General features: G+C 35.7%; 1 protein-coding gene across 1 annotated transcript; it reads right to left on the bottom strand.

Annotated features, from left to right (window-relative positions):
- Positions 1-5,839: 5,839 nt before the first annotated feature.
- Positions 5,840-17,450, bottom strand: LOC132557653 (uncharacterized). Its single transcript, XM_060222174.1, has 4 exons — positions 17,367-17,450; positions 13,111-13,296; positions 8,460-8,699; positions 5,840-6,010 (listed from the first exon to the last, which is right to left on the bottom strand). Exons 1-4 carry the CDS (start codon positions 17,428-17,430, stop codon positions 5,841-5,843), a joined length of 660 nt encoding a protein of 219 aa, XP_060078157.1. The 5' UTR covers positions 17,431-17,450; the 3' UTR covers position 5,840.
- Positions 17,451-18,453: the final 1,003 nt, after the last annotated feature.

The following is an 18,453-nucleotide window of genomic DNA, read 5'->3' on the forward strand; positions in this document are numbered from 1 at the left end:
TGTCCTTAACCCTTGCACTGTAAGAGGTAGGTTTTAATATTTGACAGAGTTACGCCCCTTGAAAATTTCCAATAATTTACAGTTTCCATTCATTATCTCTGAAACGGGTGCACATACTGAACAATTTACAGTTTCGCTCTCTATCAAAGTATACAAGCACAGTTTGTGCATAGGTATTCCAATCGACGTTGTGTTTTACCTCAGACGTTTCAGGTGATGGTTATTTGTAATGAAGTAAAAGAATCATCAGCACAGGTGCTTCTTAAAGTGTGCATGATATTAGCCCACTTCAGAATTTTGTTGTAAGCGGGGACATAGTCTTTCATAAATACATCTTGTTTTCTTCTGGAACCCGCTCTAGACTAATCAAATTATTTCGCTTGTGCCCTGTGACATGTTCCAGGGATAAAGAAACCAATATTAAATGTAAGCCCTGGAGTATCGAGGATGACTGATGTTCAATACTTTGAGGAAAGAATGATGATTAATCCATACAGAACAAACTGCAGATTTAGGAGTAATCGAAGAGAATTGAAATCAAAATGGACTAATTATGGGAGCTGGCTAGTCAATACAAGGTATGTCCCCCATTCGATCAGTCCACAGACGTGATTCTCATAGACAAATTACCCTCCACCACAACCAGTGGTAATTTAACTCCATGTGAGATTCCTGCCCACACCAAAACAGATCTATCCCCAAACCTATCCGTCTCTTCTACACAGCAGTCGCAAAAAAAACGTTTTCTACGACGTCCATATACACGACGTCGAACGTCTGCGCGAAACAGGATGACCGGGACTCATCAGTAAACACGACCCGCCTCCACTGTCTCAATGGGAATATTCTAGGGGCATGTGCCGCCATTCAAGTCATACAACCTTGGCGATGAGCAGCGGTAAGGGGCAGACCTACAAACGGGTGACGTGCCCGCAGGCCAACTTCCCACAATCGTTTCCTTACAGTGTTTAAATGTTTGCATGGATAGGACGGTAATAAGTACTTATGGTACAAAGGGCAGATTAGGTGTCAATAAGGTACCGATTGCACAAATGTGCGAGACGAATAAACCTGTCCTGACGTTGTGACGTCACGCGCGGACGCCCAGAGCAAGGTCTATCAGCAACTCGCCCAGTTTCCCTTAGACATTTAATAAGACGTTCATTAGTGCAAACATGGACACCGAAATGTCTGGCAACCTGTATTTGCCTTTGACCTTACATAATCATCGCAATGGCCTGACAACTCTGAACTTCCGTCAGCCGTGCCATCGTTTAATGCTATCAGAAATGAATCAAAACATCGGAAAATGATGTGTCTATAAATACTACCTAATGGTATACGAGTGTCGTGTAATCACATTTAATGTCCATGTTAATGTCAATAGTGTTACCCGTTAGTCTTGGTCTCATCTGAGTTTGTAATTGTTAATATGTATGTCAAGCGTCTGGCTGAATAGAATGTTGTTGTAACTAGACATGATGTGGTTCTTTGTATGTGACAACGAGCAGTGTAACTCGATGTCATAACACTGCTGTGAACGAGATTTCTCCGTTTCGTGCTTTCCCCGGAAGACATCGTATAATGCAACATTCGATACAGGGCCACCTACACTGTAACCTACAGAGTCGTTTGACCGATTTTCATTGTGTTTGAACAGCAAGATATTGCAAATAATGTCCTCTTGCGTTTCTCGAGTATATGTTACTGTGTTATATACTTATCGTTTAACAACTGGTTACAAAATCACATCTTTATCTCAAAACGTGGCACAAAAGTGAAGAACAAAGCAAGAGTATATCTCACTAGTTGTACTAGCCAATATAGAGTTTGCATATTAAGTGGCTGTTGGCCATACCAGGGCTGTAAATAAGGTATTGTACTGGGCTAATGCCAAGCCAGGGATGCATATCGGTTAAACTAATGAGTTAATGGCCAAGCCGGTAATGTTTAATAGGCGTACGCAGATTTATCAGGATGTTTTTTTCGAGATTTATTGACAGAATGATATACTAACTGAATATCTATGATATCAGTAAGCATTTTCTTACATCACTTGCAAAAATGTTCAATATTTTCGAGTCAATGCGTTATTTTGACATAGGTTTAAATGTGTGATCGTTTGGTATTTTATTGATGAAGATATCATACTTACCTTCGCTACAAGATTCTGTTTGCCGCCCTTGGTCACATCCTTCATATAAACAAGTCCCATCCACGGGGTCACATGATCCCAGTCGGCAATGACACGTTTCTTCACAATTATGTCCAAACGTTCGGGGACAGCATCCTTCAGTATATCAAAGGAACATATTAAGATGAGAAAGGAAAGTACATGTTAAGATGAGAAAGTACATGTTAAGATGAGAAGAAAAAGTACATGTTAAGACGAAAGGGTAGGTGCATGTTAAGATGAGGAATAATGTACATAGTAATATGAGAGGGAAAAGTACATGTTAATATAACAGGGAAATGTACATGTTAAGATAAGATGAATCAGTTACTTTCTTTGTTTTTAATGATAGTTGTTAAGATCTCAAACGCGTTCTTTGAATCTCCTATATTATTCACACGGAGAAAAAAAACCATAAATCTTAATCAGAACAAAAACAAGAGATTCCAGACAGATCTTGGCGTCCATCATTGAATAATCGTTATTGATTCTATGCAAGACTGTAGTTTTCAACACTTTTCCCTTCTTTTCCCTTTTCTTCTCAATCATTTGATAACCAGAGAATAGCGACAACAAACTTCAACTATCAAAATCCAACATCCGACCAAATATTTTCTTCTTTCAGGCAGTCACAAAATTGAATGTCCAAAACTTAGCACAAAGGGGAACCAACATACTGTACAATGTTTCAGAAATAATAATTCGGTAGCTAAATGGGCACAAATATGGATCACAGGGCCGTATACACATCATGTTTGAGAAGTATCCCCAGTTTTTGTAAATAAAAGAAAACAAACACCAACTGTCAAAATCCAAGATGGCTGCCGATCGGCCTATTTGTTTCACTTATCAGACTCTAAAATGAAAGTGCACAAAGAAGGACAGAGGGGAACCTCTGGACGGATGGCATTGGACGCACTGTCTGACACTATCTATGTGCAATCTTTTGTCCATTTGTCTTGTTGGTTGAAGCACTGATTGAATCAAAACGTTTCTGCTCGTTCACAATGACAAATTGTGGGCGAAACAAATTTCAAGAAGGACATCTATTTACCCAATATCTACACTTCAACATCCTTACCGGACATCTCTTTGGGTTGCACCTACAGTCCAACATCCTAATACATCTATTTACCCCATACCTACAGTCCAACATCCTCAACAGGACATCTATTTACCACATGCCTACGGTCCAACATCGTTACAGGACATATATTTACTTTATATCTACGTTTTTACCCTATATTTACCACATATCTACGTTTTTACCCTATATTTACCATATACCTACGTTTTTACCATATACCTACGTTCGTCACATGCTGTACCGTTCCATCCCCGCTGACATCTGCCGGTTGGACAAGTTCCGTATTCTGGATCACACGTGTCGTTGAGACAAAAACAAGATTGTTGACATCCTAATCCGAAACTGCCATGGTCACATGCTGGAAAGTTCATCAAAAAAATTAACTGACACCATTACGATGTTGAGGTTGTATTAATACGTTATCCCAAGGACAATGATGTTAATGTAACGATCTATGTATATATAACTATTAGTCATGGAAACACGATAGAAGAGTGTTGTCCGTGAGGGAAAATGGGGTAAATATTTTCACCATTTAACAATATATTCTACTGTACCCGACCTAAACTGTTGGCGTTTTTGAACGATAGCGTCGGTTAAATTGCGGATTTTTGTTAAAGCTTTAGTTGTCATGTACAAAAGATGACTAAATTTGATAAACAAGGCTGTTGTCAGCTTTGTCACTTTATTCCCAGCCGAACCTGTGTTTGTTGTTGCTGTGAAAGGGTGTTTCAATCACTTTCCTGAAGCTGCAGACAACAAATGGGAATATTTTCGATTGCTATTCAATGTCAAATTAATTGAATTTCATTGGATTATTTTTCTTTTCATTTTCTTTATTTTAAGATATACGAAGGTAATTGTATTTTTTGTTGTCGCATGTTTGAAGTTGTAGTCCACTTTTGCATCCGGAAAAACACGTGCCGTTGGCCAGGTTACAATATCATTTATATAATGTATTTCACTGAGTTAATGTCCAAGCTAGGAATGTTTATATCTATTTCACTGCGGTAATGACCAGGCCAGGGATGTCTACCATAGGCTTCACTTGAATATTAGCACATTGAGGAATGGATTTTAATAAATCACTTCCCCGAATCACTTTGATTTTGATACTGGTAAGTAATGGAAATAACTCTTTTCGATCAAGATGATGGGTATTTTTTTTTATAATCATCAGGATTATCTCCCTTGGAAATAATCTATTTCTCCTACATTATTCACACCAAGAAAAAAAAATCATTAATCTTAATCAGAGAATAGCGACAACAAATTTCAACTATCCAAATCCAACATCCGACTAATTATTTTATTCTTTCATGGAAGTTACAGAATTGAATGTGCAAAACTTAGCACAAAGGGGAACCAACATACTGTACAATGTTTCAGAAATAATAATTCGGTAGCTAAATGGGCACAAATATGGATCACAGGGCCGTATACACATCATGTTTGAGAAGTATCCCCAGTTTTTGTAAATAAAAGAAAACAAACACCAACTGTCAAAATCCAAGATGGCTGCCGATCGGCCTATTTGTTTCACTTATCCGACTCTAAAATGAAAGTGTACAAAGAAGGACAGAGGGGAACCTCTTTGGACGGACGGCATTGGACGCACTGTCGGACACTATCTATGAACAATCTTTTGCCCATTTGTCTTGTTGATTGAAGCACTGATTGAATCAAAAACTTTTTGCTCGTTCCATCACAATGACAAATTGTGTGCGAAACAAATTTCAAGGAGGACATCTATTTACCCAATATCTACACTTCAACATCCTTACCGGACATCTCTTTGGGTTGCACCTACAGTCCAACATCCTAATACATCTATTTACCCAATACCTACAGTCCAACATCCTCAACAGGACATCTATTTACCACATGCCTACGGTCCAACATCGTTACAGGACATATATTTACTTTATATCTACGTTTTTACTCTATATTTACCACATATCTTCGTTTTAACCCTATATTTACCATATACCTACGTTTTTACCATATACCTACGTTGGTCACATGCTATACCGTTCCATCCCCGCTGACATCTGCCGGTTGGACAAATTCCGTTTTCAGGATCACACGTGTCGTTGAGACAAAAACAAGATTGTTGACATCCTAATCCGAAACTGCCATGGTCACATGCTGGAAAGTTCATCATAAAATTAAACTGACACCTTTACGATGTTGAGATTAATTATCAATTAATTAACGTATTCATTTTCTCCTTACAATATGTTCTACTGTTCCCGACCTTAACTGTTGGCGTTTATGAACGATGGAGGCGCTTAAATTGTGGATTTCTGTTTAATTTTCAGTTGCCATGTACAAAGGATGACTAAACTTCATAAACAAGGCTGTTGTCAGTTTTGTCACTTTAAATCCAGCCGTATAAATGTTTTTTTTATTGCTGTGAAAGAGTTTTTCAGTCACTTTCCTAACACTGCAGACAAAAAATGTACATTTGAGAATATATAAAACATATTAATCTCTTATTCTACTTGGTCTTGAAATTTCAATTGCTATTCAATGTCAAATTTATTGAACTTCATTCAATTGTTTTTCTTTCTCTTTATTTTAAGGTATGCGGAGTTGATAGTATTCACATTTATTGCATGTTTGTCCTTGTAGTCCACTTTTACATCCGGTAAAACACGTGCCGTTGTCCGGGTTACACACTCCGTCCCAGCATCCTTCTGGGCATTGCTCCTCACAGTTTCCCTGGCCATACCAACCAGTCACGCAACCTGTTTTTAAAAAATCATATCAATCATCATACAGCAGTTCTATTGAATTTTCATATTAAATTAAAAACTTAGGCCAAATCTACTCCGCGCTCCGAACAAAATATACCAAACCCTATTATTTCCGTCGTCCATCCGTATTCCAATTAACTCGATAATTCTAATGCAAAATACAAAAAAATGAGAAACCTGACTAAGTATTTGATACAAGCTACGTCTAAAGGAAAGACTATCTTAAATAAATGATAAGTTGTGTATATGTTCCAATATATGTTCCACTGACAAATATCATACATTTTCTGTAGCATGTTGATAATATTGCTATGTTCTGTGCCATCTTATGGGCATTGAATGAAATATTTACCTGTATGTATGTTGTATCATATATGCTATTTGCATTTGGAAATAAAGAACTTGGAGAACTGGCTCACGAGAGGTCCCATTAAGATAACATACAGATTAATGGAGAGACGAACAGTTTTTTATAAGTTAATTATTATGATCAACAAGTTGAAAAGTTTGACAATGCAATTGTTAATGATAAACGATAAGTTCAAAGACACATTCCGATATTTCCATTTCTTAATTTTGTAGCTAAAGAATTTTCCTAAATTACAAAGTCCTTGTGTACGCTGAGCAATGTATTGGTTTGAAGACGCTATGTTTTCCAAAATATTACGGTTTCGTCGAGTTTCAATATTAAATCAATATTTTAACTTACTCCGTAGAGAGACAGAATCAATTTGATAGTGTTATTGACAGACAGAATCCACCTGACAGTGATATTGACAGACATAATCCACTTGACAGTGATATTGACAGACATAATCCACTTGACAGTGATATTGACAGACATAATCCACCTGACAGTGATATTGACAGACAGAATTCATTTGACAATGATATTGACAGACAGAATTCATTTGACAGTGATATTGACAGACAGAATTCATTTGACAGTGATACTGACAGAATTCATTTGACAGTGATACTGACAGACAGAATTCATTTGACAGTGATATTGACAGACAGAATTCATTTGACAGTGATACTGACAGACAGAATTCATTTGATAGTGTAAGAATGAAGTGTGCTGAACATGGATTGTAAACCCTCAGGAGTTTCAGCTAGCAACAAAATATCTTCCACATACGTTGATCAAAATAAATACAACATTTTGATATCTATAGAAGCCAACAGGAGTTTCAGCTAGCAATACATTATCATAAAAAGACATTAGTTAAAATAGGTTCAACAACTGGATTTCTATAGAAGACATTTCCATTCAAACAAAGAATTTCAAAATCATTTACAAGCAAGGAAAAGAGAATTGGCGATAACATTTGTAATATACTGGTGTTGTTATTGTAGTATATAAGATTAAACATTTTCATACATAGATTAAATAATAGTAATTGACAAACCAACAATATTAACTTCTTATTTTTCAATGATCTTCGAATTAAATTATACGATGCAAAATTATACTCCGGAGTACCTACTGCTGGTCTAAATCCTAAATGGACGTAACTTGTAATATGTTTGATACCATTTTGTCTGTTATTTAGTACACGTGTAAACTGTTTACCGAGAGGTGTATATCTGAACGTTTAAACATCCTAAAAGGACACGTCTCTGATCTCTGAATGCCAACATCTTTTTAAACGATTGGAATAAAAATAACGTTGGCATTCAGAGAACATCCCGCCCAGACAGCTGACTATTACTGTACCTCTGTAGTTTTTTTAAGTCATTTAAGTCACCTGTTTTATAAACCAGAGTACCACAACTTTTTGCCTTGGCACTTAGGAGAAAAACAACTAATTCAAATATAGCATTGCAAAGTTTGTGGAGATGTTGAACTAGAACATCTTTACAACATTTCATACAATACAACAGCCAATACAATCTTCAGTACAACTTTTAAATTTTAAATTGTAAATTGCATATACGATTTCAAATGATGAAACATGAATATAAAACACAAATGAATCAACCTTTTGTATTCCATTTGTATTGTATTTAATATCGTTTCTGGATGATTAATTTTAACTTAGTTAAGCGGGTGGGCTATTCTTTTAAATGGTTGTAAAAATAGATATTTTGACAGAACACTTGATGTGTTATCTTGTGTAAACTTATCATAAAAATCTTTTGTCCTTCTTTTAAATTAATCAGAATGTTTCATAAGCTTAAATTTATGTACAGCAAAAAAACATTAGAAGTATATATTTTTGATTGTAATGTAGTAATATGGAGGACACGAAAACACCATTTGTTTACTCGTAAGACAAGCCGAGAAAGCATGATTGGAAAATTGCTATCTTATGTATTACACAATTTGTCAACATAGCCAAATATCCAGTACATTAAAGCTATTGTAGAATCCTATTTGTTCGAGTTGTTTTGAGAGCCTTAGTTAAAATACCAAAAATATGTTCATTTGGTTTACCAAAAGCCTCCAACTCGCTAAGCTCGACGAAAGGGTTTGGATCATTAGTATATGTCTGGTCGTCGGCGTATGTGATAAAGCTTCCTCTGGTCAGACATGGAACGGTTTGTTGAACTGGTGGTTCGCTTCTGGTCTCGGTACGACATATGTGGCCCTCTATCTGGTGACCCCTGTTCCACGGGTGGGTGGATTCTGTGTTTGATACAATGAACTTGTATCCCGTCATTCTCCTGCCCCAACCTGAAAGAATACCAAATCTAATTATCCTACACCATGAAGAATAATAGATTTTTATCAACTATGTATGATACAGAGATAGATATTCTATATTAGTACGAGCGTATGTCGAGTGGTATACTAAAAAACGTTTGATAATCTCGGGAGTTGAGATCTCCGTCTATCAATGTCAAACAGGGCCATAGCTATTTCCTCACGTCTCTCTGTCGCTGAAATAATTTGTAATCGGTAACTTAAATGTCCGCTGTAAAGCGCTGACGTGACCAGTTCTATCCTTTCCCTAAACTAAAATGGACGAGTGAAATGTGGAAGAAAATAAGATGTGTTTAGGTCACTAGTTAAAAGTATATTCAGATAATTTTCCTTTAATTTTGATAACAACTGCTGTGCTATTTGTTTAACACACAGACATCAGTAATTACCCTCGACATTTATTCAAAGTAATCAATATTTCTATGTTAATACCGAGCGCAGCAGCGCTTTATGATATTGTGTGTAAAAATTCCAAACCAACAAGCTTGAGCTGCCAATACGATCATCTTTAAACGAAGCCTGGCTGGAGCTTCATTACCCACAATGCACTTACCGCAGCACACTATGAAAGCAGTCGATCTTTTGAATGGATTAAAAATGATTTTCATGTGAAAATGAAATCATACTAAAAGTCTAGAATGATTTAACTAACTTTAACGTTAATGGTTCGAAACGCATATAACGAAAATCTCGTTGAAAAATTAAAATTTCAACCATTCAGGTTTAGAGCACGTTTGTTCTCTGGTGAACCTGATTACCACTTTAAGCTTCGGGAACTTTCGTTACTTTCCGTAAACCAGAAATACATTGTCTCTTACATGAAAACAGCCGAAAGGTCCCAATTTGGCGTAAAACCTGTTCCGTCTCCTACCTATACATTAAAACTGCAACATGTGGATGTATTTTCGATACCTGTCTGAAATTAATTGAGGTCAAGTATTTGATTGTTTATAAAATTTCCCAGCAAACGCTTATAAGGCACAATGATAGGATAACTATTTGTGGTGTTATTTATGCAGAAAAAGACAGCTTATGTAATATTGGTGACAAATTCACTTAAAAATATATATTTATACTGATTTTATAAATTACAATGTATAAGAGAATAGCCTCAGCGGTGTTTACAACATTATAATATCAGGGAGCGTGAATTTTAAGCGCGTTGTTTTACCAAGACAAGCCAACATTGCTTTAAAAAGTGAAGGTTCTCAAGCATGTTATGATTTGTTAAGCAGAGAGAAAACTCTCAACAGTAAAGAGAAAAGAAACGGTGAGTGAGAACATTCTGATTTTAATAATGAAAACTGGTTAAACAAACTGGTTTTACAAATCCGACTAAAACTAATTTGTCTTTAACCATATCTTGACGACAAATTCTTTTCTTTTAAAGCAAAGATGATATGTAGTCTTCTCTGCAATCTCTGTAATTCTCATAGAGAAACTCTTGACATTTATTTTGAAAGTTTCTTAAAATCTTTTTTAAGTCTAGATATGTTATTAAAGAATTTTTCAGATCTTTAATTATTAAATAAACAAATCCCTCTTTCGTAAAATTAATAACAACAAAAACTCTTCCAATACATATATGTAACTTTATTTGTTTACTTATTTGGCAGCTTTAAAGCCCACTATTACAACCTTTCAGCAGTCGAGACAATGTTGTCAATCGGGGTATTATACATATAAAACAGTGTCTATACACAACTTACACAAATAACTTAATATCAATTAAATGAGATCTTCACATATACACCACATCACATATAGACATATATCTCCTATAAATGGTACATATAAATACCCTCTCTTCCCACATACAATCACATAATGGAACTTTCTCCCTGCAGCAGCAGCACAATCTACTTCACTAAAGGACTTTAAGCCACTTATCCCTTAGGTCCTTGAAGACCTCACATTAAAACATCTAAGTTTTTGTCCTTTATCTAAGCATTGATGTATTTTTTTTTAGTTTCATAGGGGTATGAAAAAAAATTTGTTTGCAAACTGTATGAATCCGCGTATTCATTCAAGATAGTTCCGGTGAAGGGTGAAGAGGGGGCGTGGCTCATTATTTTTTTTTTCATAGAGGTATGAATTTTCTTTTTAGACCAATCAGATTGCAGCATTTTGTATGGAAAATAAAGAAAAATTGATTATATATATATTTACCTCATAAATTACCAAAAATAGGGCACTGTAATTAACCTCTTTCGTGATCGCCAACAATGACCGAGCTTTGAAAAAGAAAAAAAAAGAGTTTTGATATGCCATCCTTGTTCATTACAAAGTCCCAAACATTGTACTGAAGGGGAGATGTTTACAGGCAAATTTATGTACGAGGTGAAAAATTGGAAAAATCAATAAAAATAACGTTGCATCTTATCATATAAATGAATAAATTATATAAATATTACCTGCAATTATAAAATACAGCATAATTTATATGATTGTAATTTTCATTACACCAGTTTCCAGTCTCTGACATGGTCGTCGTGCATGACCAGCTACCAGCGATCTCCTCTCCTCTCTTCAAAATCCCTTCTGATTTTGTAGTTCAATTTTTGTATACTCGACTTGCATCTCTCTCTTATCTAAATTAATTTGATCTCCGTCCGTCCGGGTGTACTTTCGAGCTTCAAAAGTTCAAACCGTTCCACGCAACAAATCTTGCTGTATATATTAAGTCAAAAAACATAAAATTAGTGTTAACTTTCCTTTCCGGACTAGAACTTCGAAACCATTCCACTCAACTCCACAAAACCTTCCGTATATATTAGGTTAGTGCCCTAGTTAATTTTTGTTCTGTTGTCATGGAAACAGATAACTCTCATCGCAAATTTCAGTTTTTCAGACAAGATCTCTGGAACGGCGTTCGAGATAATTGCTCCAAAACGTTCTACACTTATCAAGCTTGTAGTATCTTTTGCTATGGAGAATTTCTCCATTTAAATATGTTTTCTGTTATCATGGAAACAGATAGGCCAACTCATAAAGTTCAGTTTTTTCAGACCAGTACTCTTAATTTGCATATTAAAATTACTCATTTAAATAAGTTGTCAAATTTGGACATAGTAACGTTTAATGGCCCCCCTTTTCAAAGCAAAGACACGCCCACCATCCTACCTTTGGTGCATTTGTTATATTGGTGTCATGACGTCGACTATGTGGTTTCAGAGTCATTTGCATACATGGTGCTGTTTCACTTAAAATTCAAAGCAACGAATAAAATCAACCTGCTAGGAGGTATTCATATTTAAAATAACCAACTACGTAGCAATATTTTCGCAACAAAACTGAAATATGGTGAGATTTTGAAGCTAGTATGCTCTGGTGTTGCGAGTTTCTTTGACATACGTTCTATATACGTTACCTATCCCGTGATACCAAAAGATAGCATGTGAAAATAATGAAATTAAATCAGTTAAATGGAGGTGAAGACAGCAATTCATTACCACAATGTACAAAATGCAACGCCAGATATTAGTTCAATGTCTTATTTCATTGGAATTCTGAAATGAGTGCATTAGAAATGAATAGATTTGAAACACCGCGATTAAGATTTGTCCTGTTGTATATATACAGAATACAAGAGCGTGTTAAACACGTCTTCATAAAGAAGCCAAGTGTGATTTTCCTGTCAAGCATTGGTTGTCACATGAACAAAGCTCCCTGAAAGAGTGATCCGCTTGTGCCCATACCTAATCGCGTCTATAAATGAGGTCGTGCCATGTGCAGTACGGTATACTGAGGTTTTGAACACTGTTAGGGTTTCTTGTGAGCACACGTTAACCGTGTCTTTATTTTATGGTATTTATGAATGAATTTCCGTTATTTTCTGTGCAAAAGTTTATCTATATGGAAATGCTTGATTACAAAAAGTTGTGTATTTAATTCGTTTATTTAACTTTTTATCATTTGTTTTAAATTTGCATCTTGTCGATATAATGTATGATATTGGGCCCCTGGCTATGAATGTCAAGGTTATATAACTCAGATTGGTCTATATAGACAAGTTTGATATAAACTCGAGAAATAGTTGATCATGACAGGTACTGTGTTTTCATCTAATGTAATATAAATAGACTTCTCGAACAGTGGAAGAAAGTCGGTATGTATCCAGTTTGGAACAAAATATAAAAATGCAATTTATATCAATTTCTATCTTAGTGGGGGGGGGGGGGGGGGGGGGGGGGGGGGGGGGAGAGAGAGAGAGAGAGAGAGAGAGAGAGAGAGAGAGAGAGAGAGAGAGAGAGAGAGAGAACTTTATAGTCTATATTGTCGATCTACTCAAAACTCAATAATTGGTAGAAAATGACAATGGCAGTCTCTGGTCAAAATACTAAATAAATGGTAGAGTATGATAGTTGTGTAACATACTTACTTGTTCTATAGTATATGTTTATCCTTGCTAGAGTGCAATTCTGTGTTAGGTTTACCCACCAGCGGGGAAATTCTTCATGTCCGGTGTGGATCCAATTGAAAAGAAATCCGTCCACTACAAGTTCAGGTCTGATATATCCATCCAATCCCGAAGACATCCAAGTCGGTTTCATGAACGCAACATTTACTACAATAAAAGATAATGAAAGTTTAAAATTAGAGCAAAGGAAACGTTTTGTTTGACACCAGTATTAAGAGATAGTACATTATGCAATTCCATTAATAAAAAAAGAACATAATGAAAAGAATGTGGAACAAACAAAGCTTTCATGGTTTTGTGTGTTGGTGAAGTAGTAACGAGGATTAGATACAATGTTGATATGAATATATCTGAAAACTGATTGCATTCGTGAAGCGTAATCGAAAGATGAAATCAACACGGCAAATTTTGGATTTCGTCAACGTTTCCAGACCTTAAGGCCATTCAATTAATTACTACATTCAAAGTTTTGGTTAGCGCTTAAACAGCACGAAATTGATAAAAACAAATGAATGGGACGTAACAACATTATCCTCATTTAAGGTCTAATGTCACCAATTTAGTGACGTTTAGTGTTAGTTCAATGTTTACGCCGTAGTTAATTAGTATTAAGGTAATACATGTAGGACATGAACAATATGTTATGACCGTAAGATGGTCAGTATTGTAATACATTTATATGTCACGCTACAACATGTAAGTCGAGAGCTCGAGATAACAAATATAGAATATGGTATTACTTATGTCCTTAATGTATCACCGATAAACATTAATGGCGTATAGTTGGTTTTCGATATTGGTATCCTTTTGTAGAAGGGTTATTTGTTATTAGTGCTGAATCAAGACAAAACGGAGGTCATTGTGTTCACTACAAAATACATAAGGAAAAACATTCCAGCATTCCAGGTTCAAGTTGGCAACAACTCTATCAGGGCTGTCCCATTTGTAAAGAACCTTGGAGTTTTCATGGATAGCTCTCTGAGTATGGAAAAACAAGTGACTTCTGTAACAAAGTCATGCCACTTTCAAATAAGGAATATCGGGTGTATTGGGCAATTTCTGTCCACTGATGCCTGTAAGACTCTAGTGCATTCACTCTTAACATCCAGACTGGACTATGGGAACGCTTTGTTTTATGGCATTCCAGGTGTATTGGCTAAGCGTCTCCAGAATGTGCAAAATACTGCGGCGCGACTCATTACACAAACTAAAAAAAGAGACCATATAACACCTGTGCTGGAGTCCTTACATTGGCTTATAAAGCTTATAAACTCGGACACTGAGGTCACAGTCTGGTGCATTGCTTATTTCCCCCAAAGCAAGGGCTGTCACATATGGACACCGCTGCTTTGATACAGCAGCAGCACACTTGTGGAATAATCTTCCATTTTCCATGAGGAACATAGAATCTCTGTCAGCTTTTAAATCTGCACTGAAAACACATCTTTTTAAAACAGCCTTTAAATTGTGATAGCATTTCTATTAATAGACAGTGTATGACATAGTTATAATGTTTTAGGTTTTTTGTGAAGGACATTTTCATTGATGGATAATGAATGATGAACTTTTATGCTTAAATTTTTTTATGTTAATTTTATGTAAAGTGCTTTAGTGTAATCCTAACGAATTAAATAAGGCGCTATATAAATTTAGTATATTATTATTATTTACGTGTTTTTCGGCATACGTATTGCTGTGTGTTTACCCGAACTTTCACTTAGTGCATTTCACGTTTGTTTGAAGTAATGTCTTCACATGTTGGACAAACAATAACATGGGCTATATTCTTGTTTTTGTAATTTAAGTCACTGGATCTTTGATTTCTTTCTGTCTGCGGTGAACTAATATTGGTAGTTCCGGGAAAATACTCTCGACTTTACTTGACGAGAGCAAGTAATCTGTTCCAAAGAATATTGCGGTACTCTACCCCTCTGTAAACTTTCTCTCCCAGAGTGCTTTGCGGTACCCTAAGGAACAATAACTGTGGTAGAGACTGAACAGCAGGATGTACCACTTTTTTTCTGAAAAAAAATTGATAGTTGTGGCATGCCATGTTGAAAGGTTACCACACAAGGTACTCTTACTGGTCTGACTTTGCGATAGTGGCCGGACACTTGTCATTACTTTTACATTCACCAATGGTAAACTTTTTGCATGATTCAATTTTATTTACAAAAGTTTATCATAAAAGTAAACTTTTAGTACACTTTTGTGAGATACACTTATTTGTACAAAAGTGACCAAATGTATACATTTCAACATCAAAGTCGATTTTTGTGTTCCAAAGTGCACGATATAAAGTACAGTTTTAGCGGTATACTCAGTTTTAAAGTCATATATTCACCAAACACACCAAGTTCGTGACCGAAGGTTGACTAATGGCATTTTTGTGTAGGAGAACGTCAGAACGAAAACATTTGGCATTTTAATTGTATAACGTGGGTACGCAAAGAGGAACAAGAACCGATTTATATCAGACATTTCAATGTACACTTTGTACTATGAACAAGATACTCAGTAACATTATTATTGTAATTCGACAGAAAACTACAGAAAATCACATGAATACACAAGACTGGTTGTTGAACGGATATAGTCATTGCGGAAGTATGAAGTATTAATGCTGAAAGGTAACAACAAATGGCTTGTTCTCGTATAATCAAGTGTGAGTGTTATATTGTTATCTTGTTATAAAGTGAGTTGTCAAGCATAACAAACAAACTTAATTGACCATGTAACTAGGCAATAAGAAGAGGTAGGAAATGTCTGCCTACAAAAACGGAATAATATCAAGTCCATGAACAAGAATATCATACAAGAGAAATTATCAACGATAGAAGACGGTATTGAAAACAATAATTATAAAAAAACTCTGAAGTTTGACAGAAACAAGACTTCTATTCAAACGGAAATACAACAAAGGATGTCATTGTTACCAACATATTATCAACGAAACATTAACATAAACATAACAATAAAAAAACTCAGATCAGAATAGGACAAAAACAAAAAAATCAAAAACAGAAAAAAAAAGAAAAAAGAAAAACAGAAATCACCCACCAGCAAAGGCAACCATAAAATATTTAACGATGAAATATATTTGGTGTAATTACGTGCCCTGGTTGTAATCAATGCCATCTAGGTGGGTTTGTATGGAATTAGTTGTACACTACACAAGCTCTATGTTTTAATGTTCTAAGAGTTCTGAACATTCCTGAAAGCAAAGAAGGTGAATAGGCAACGGTGATTATTTGTCTATTGTGTCTTTTAAGAAGAAATTTATCAACTTTTCCATAGGAAATAATATGTAATGTTATCCGAACTGTTGACTCCGAGGTAAATAACAAAATCCGTGCATCGTCTCCTATTAGTTGCCTAAACGCTGTCTAGAAAGCTAACAGAAATTTTCATGAAAACAATACTACCTGTTGTACCATATCGATTTGAAGATAACCTTAACGAAAGACACGTTACACGCAATCCGATGTGGTTAAAACGTAATCATATCAGATAGGAGTGAGATAATGCTATTAAAATCAATGATTAAATAGAAAAGAAGAAGAAGAACCCCCCCACTTTGTACTTTGTACTCGATTTACATGCTTCGATTTCCCAACAGGACGAAAATCACAGCATGTAGTGGAAGTTGTGATGCAAACGCAGGACAACATTAAACGGAAAGCAAGCGATAATGACTTGGTCATTTTGAAGGTATACATGACACTTATATATAATGTAATGGTTAAATTATGAAACACTGCCAAAAAAAATGTTATATCATGTTAACATGTCCACCATCATAACATGGTCAGTGTTTTATAAAAAGGGAAAGTCAATAATTTTCGCCAGGGGATGCTGTGTTACGTTCATTCTGAGGGACACTTGAATGAAGTGACAAACTTATGAAGTTATCTGAAATGGCGGAAGAGGATTTGGTGAAGTCTCGCTTAAAGGCGCTTTATACAAAAGTGATGAGTCACAGCGAAAATGGTTTGCTGACATTTTAAATGACGCATATCATGATTTCAGCTAGTACATCGTTTATACTTTCTTATTTTTCGCTAAAATATTCTAGTTTTGAAGAAAAACTGATTTCAATGATGATAGTGTTTAGTGTACAAGTAGATATATGTGGGTTCTGTAAACGAGAGGATATATTTGTGTAAATATGCTACTGGATATTTGAATTATATGATATAAAACTGACACATACTTACCTGAAGAATTAACAGTATACATTCCTAAACATATCAATAAGGCGTTGATTGTTGACGGGGTCATCTTCAAATAACTGAAATAACATTACATGTTCCTACTTGCTTGTACACTTACACATACATGTATATGATGTTCTAATTAATCGTGTCCGGAGTCGGTTACATGATAAAATTTTACGTCCGGGACTTTGGCAACCCTAGCTATTTCCTGTCTTTGTTGGTGACGTGGACTCAAACTGACTTTGCAATCTCGTATATCTATATACTGAAATTATGTGTGTTAGACGTTTTAAGCTCACCTGCCCGAACTTTTCTTCTTCTCAGCAACCAGGGATAGCAGTGTTATACGTTTGGGCTATTTGCGTGCTGGAATGAAGTGTTGCCAAGTGAATGCAACTTAATGAGGGGCTAAGTGTTAAGTGACTGTGGCCAAATGTATTAAAAACTTCACAATGGTATCCTCGTATTAACCAACAAATCATTGATCATAATATTGGTCAATAGCGTGCTGGGATGCAAGATAATGATATACATTCCAGGTTACAAGGGTGACAAGTATTCAAATGTTCAAACGACTTTTCCCCGATAACCAGACAGTCCAGAATTAAGGTATTTGGCGAGTAACATTCTGTAAGGAACTACAAAAAGTTCTGTTTAACTGAATGACATTCGACCACTTTTAAGGTAAAATAGGCCAAATTTTCATAAATCTTAAAACAACATGTCCTTTGATCCCAGCAGATGATTGATACATTTCCTTTAATACTAAGAGATGATCGATACATGTCCTAGGATCCTAACAGATGAACGATACATGTCCTTGAATCCTAACAGATGACCGATACAGGTCCTTTGATCCTGACAGATGATCGATACATGTCCTTGAATCCTAACAGATGACCGAAACAGGTCCTTGAATCCTACAAGATGACCGATACATGTCCTTGGGTCCTACAAGATGACCGATACAGGTCCTTTGATCCTGACAGATGACCGATACAGGTCCTTTGATCCTGACAGATGACCGATACATATCCTATGATCCTAGCAGATGATAGATACATGTCCTTGGATCCTATGAGATGAC

The sequence above is a fragment of the Ylistrum balloti genome, unplaced genomic scaffold (assembly GCF_031769215.1).
Source record: "Ylistrum balloti isolate Yb309-2 unplaced genomic scaffold, AGI_CSIRO_Ybal_v1 Utg370706, whole genome shotgun sequence".
Taxonomy (NCBI): Eukaryota; Metazoa; Mollusca; class Bivalvia; order Pectinida; family Pectinidae; genus Ylistrum; species Ylistrum balloti.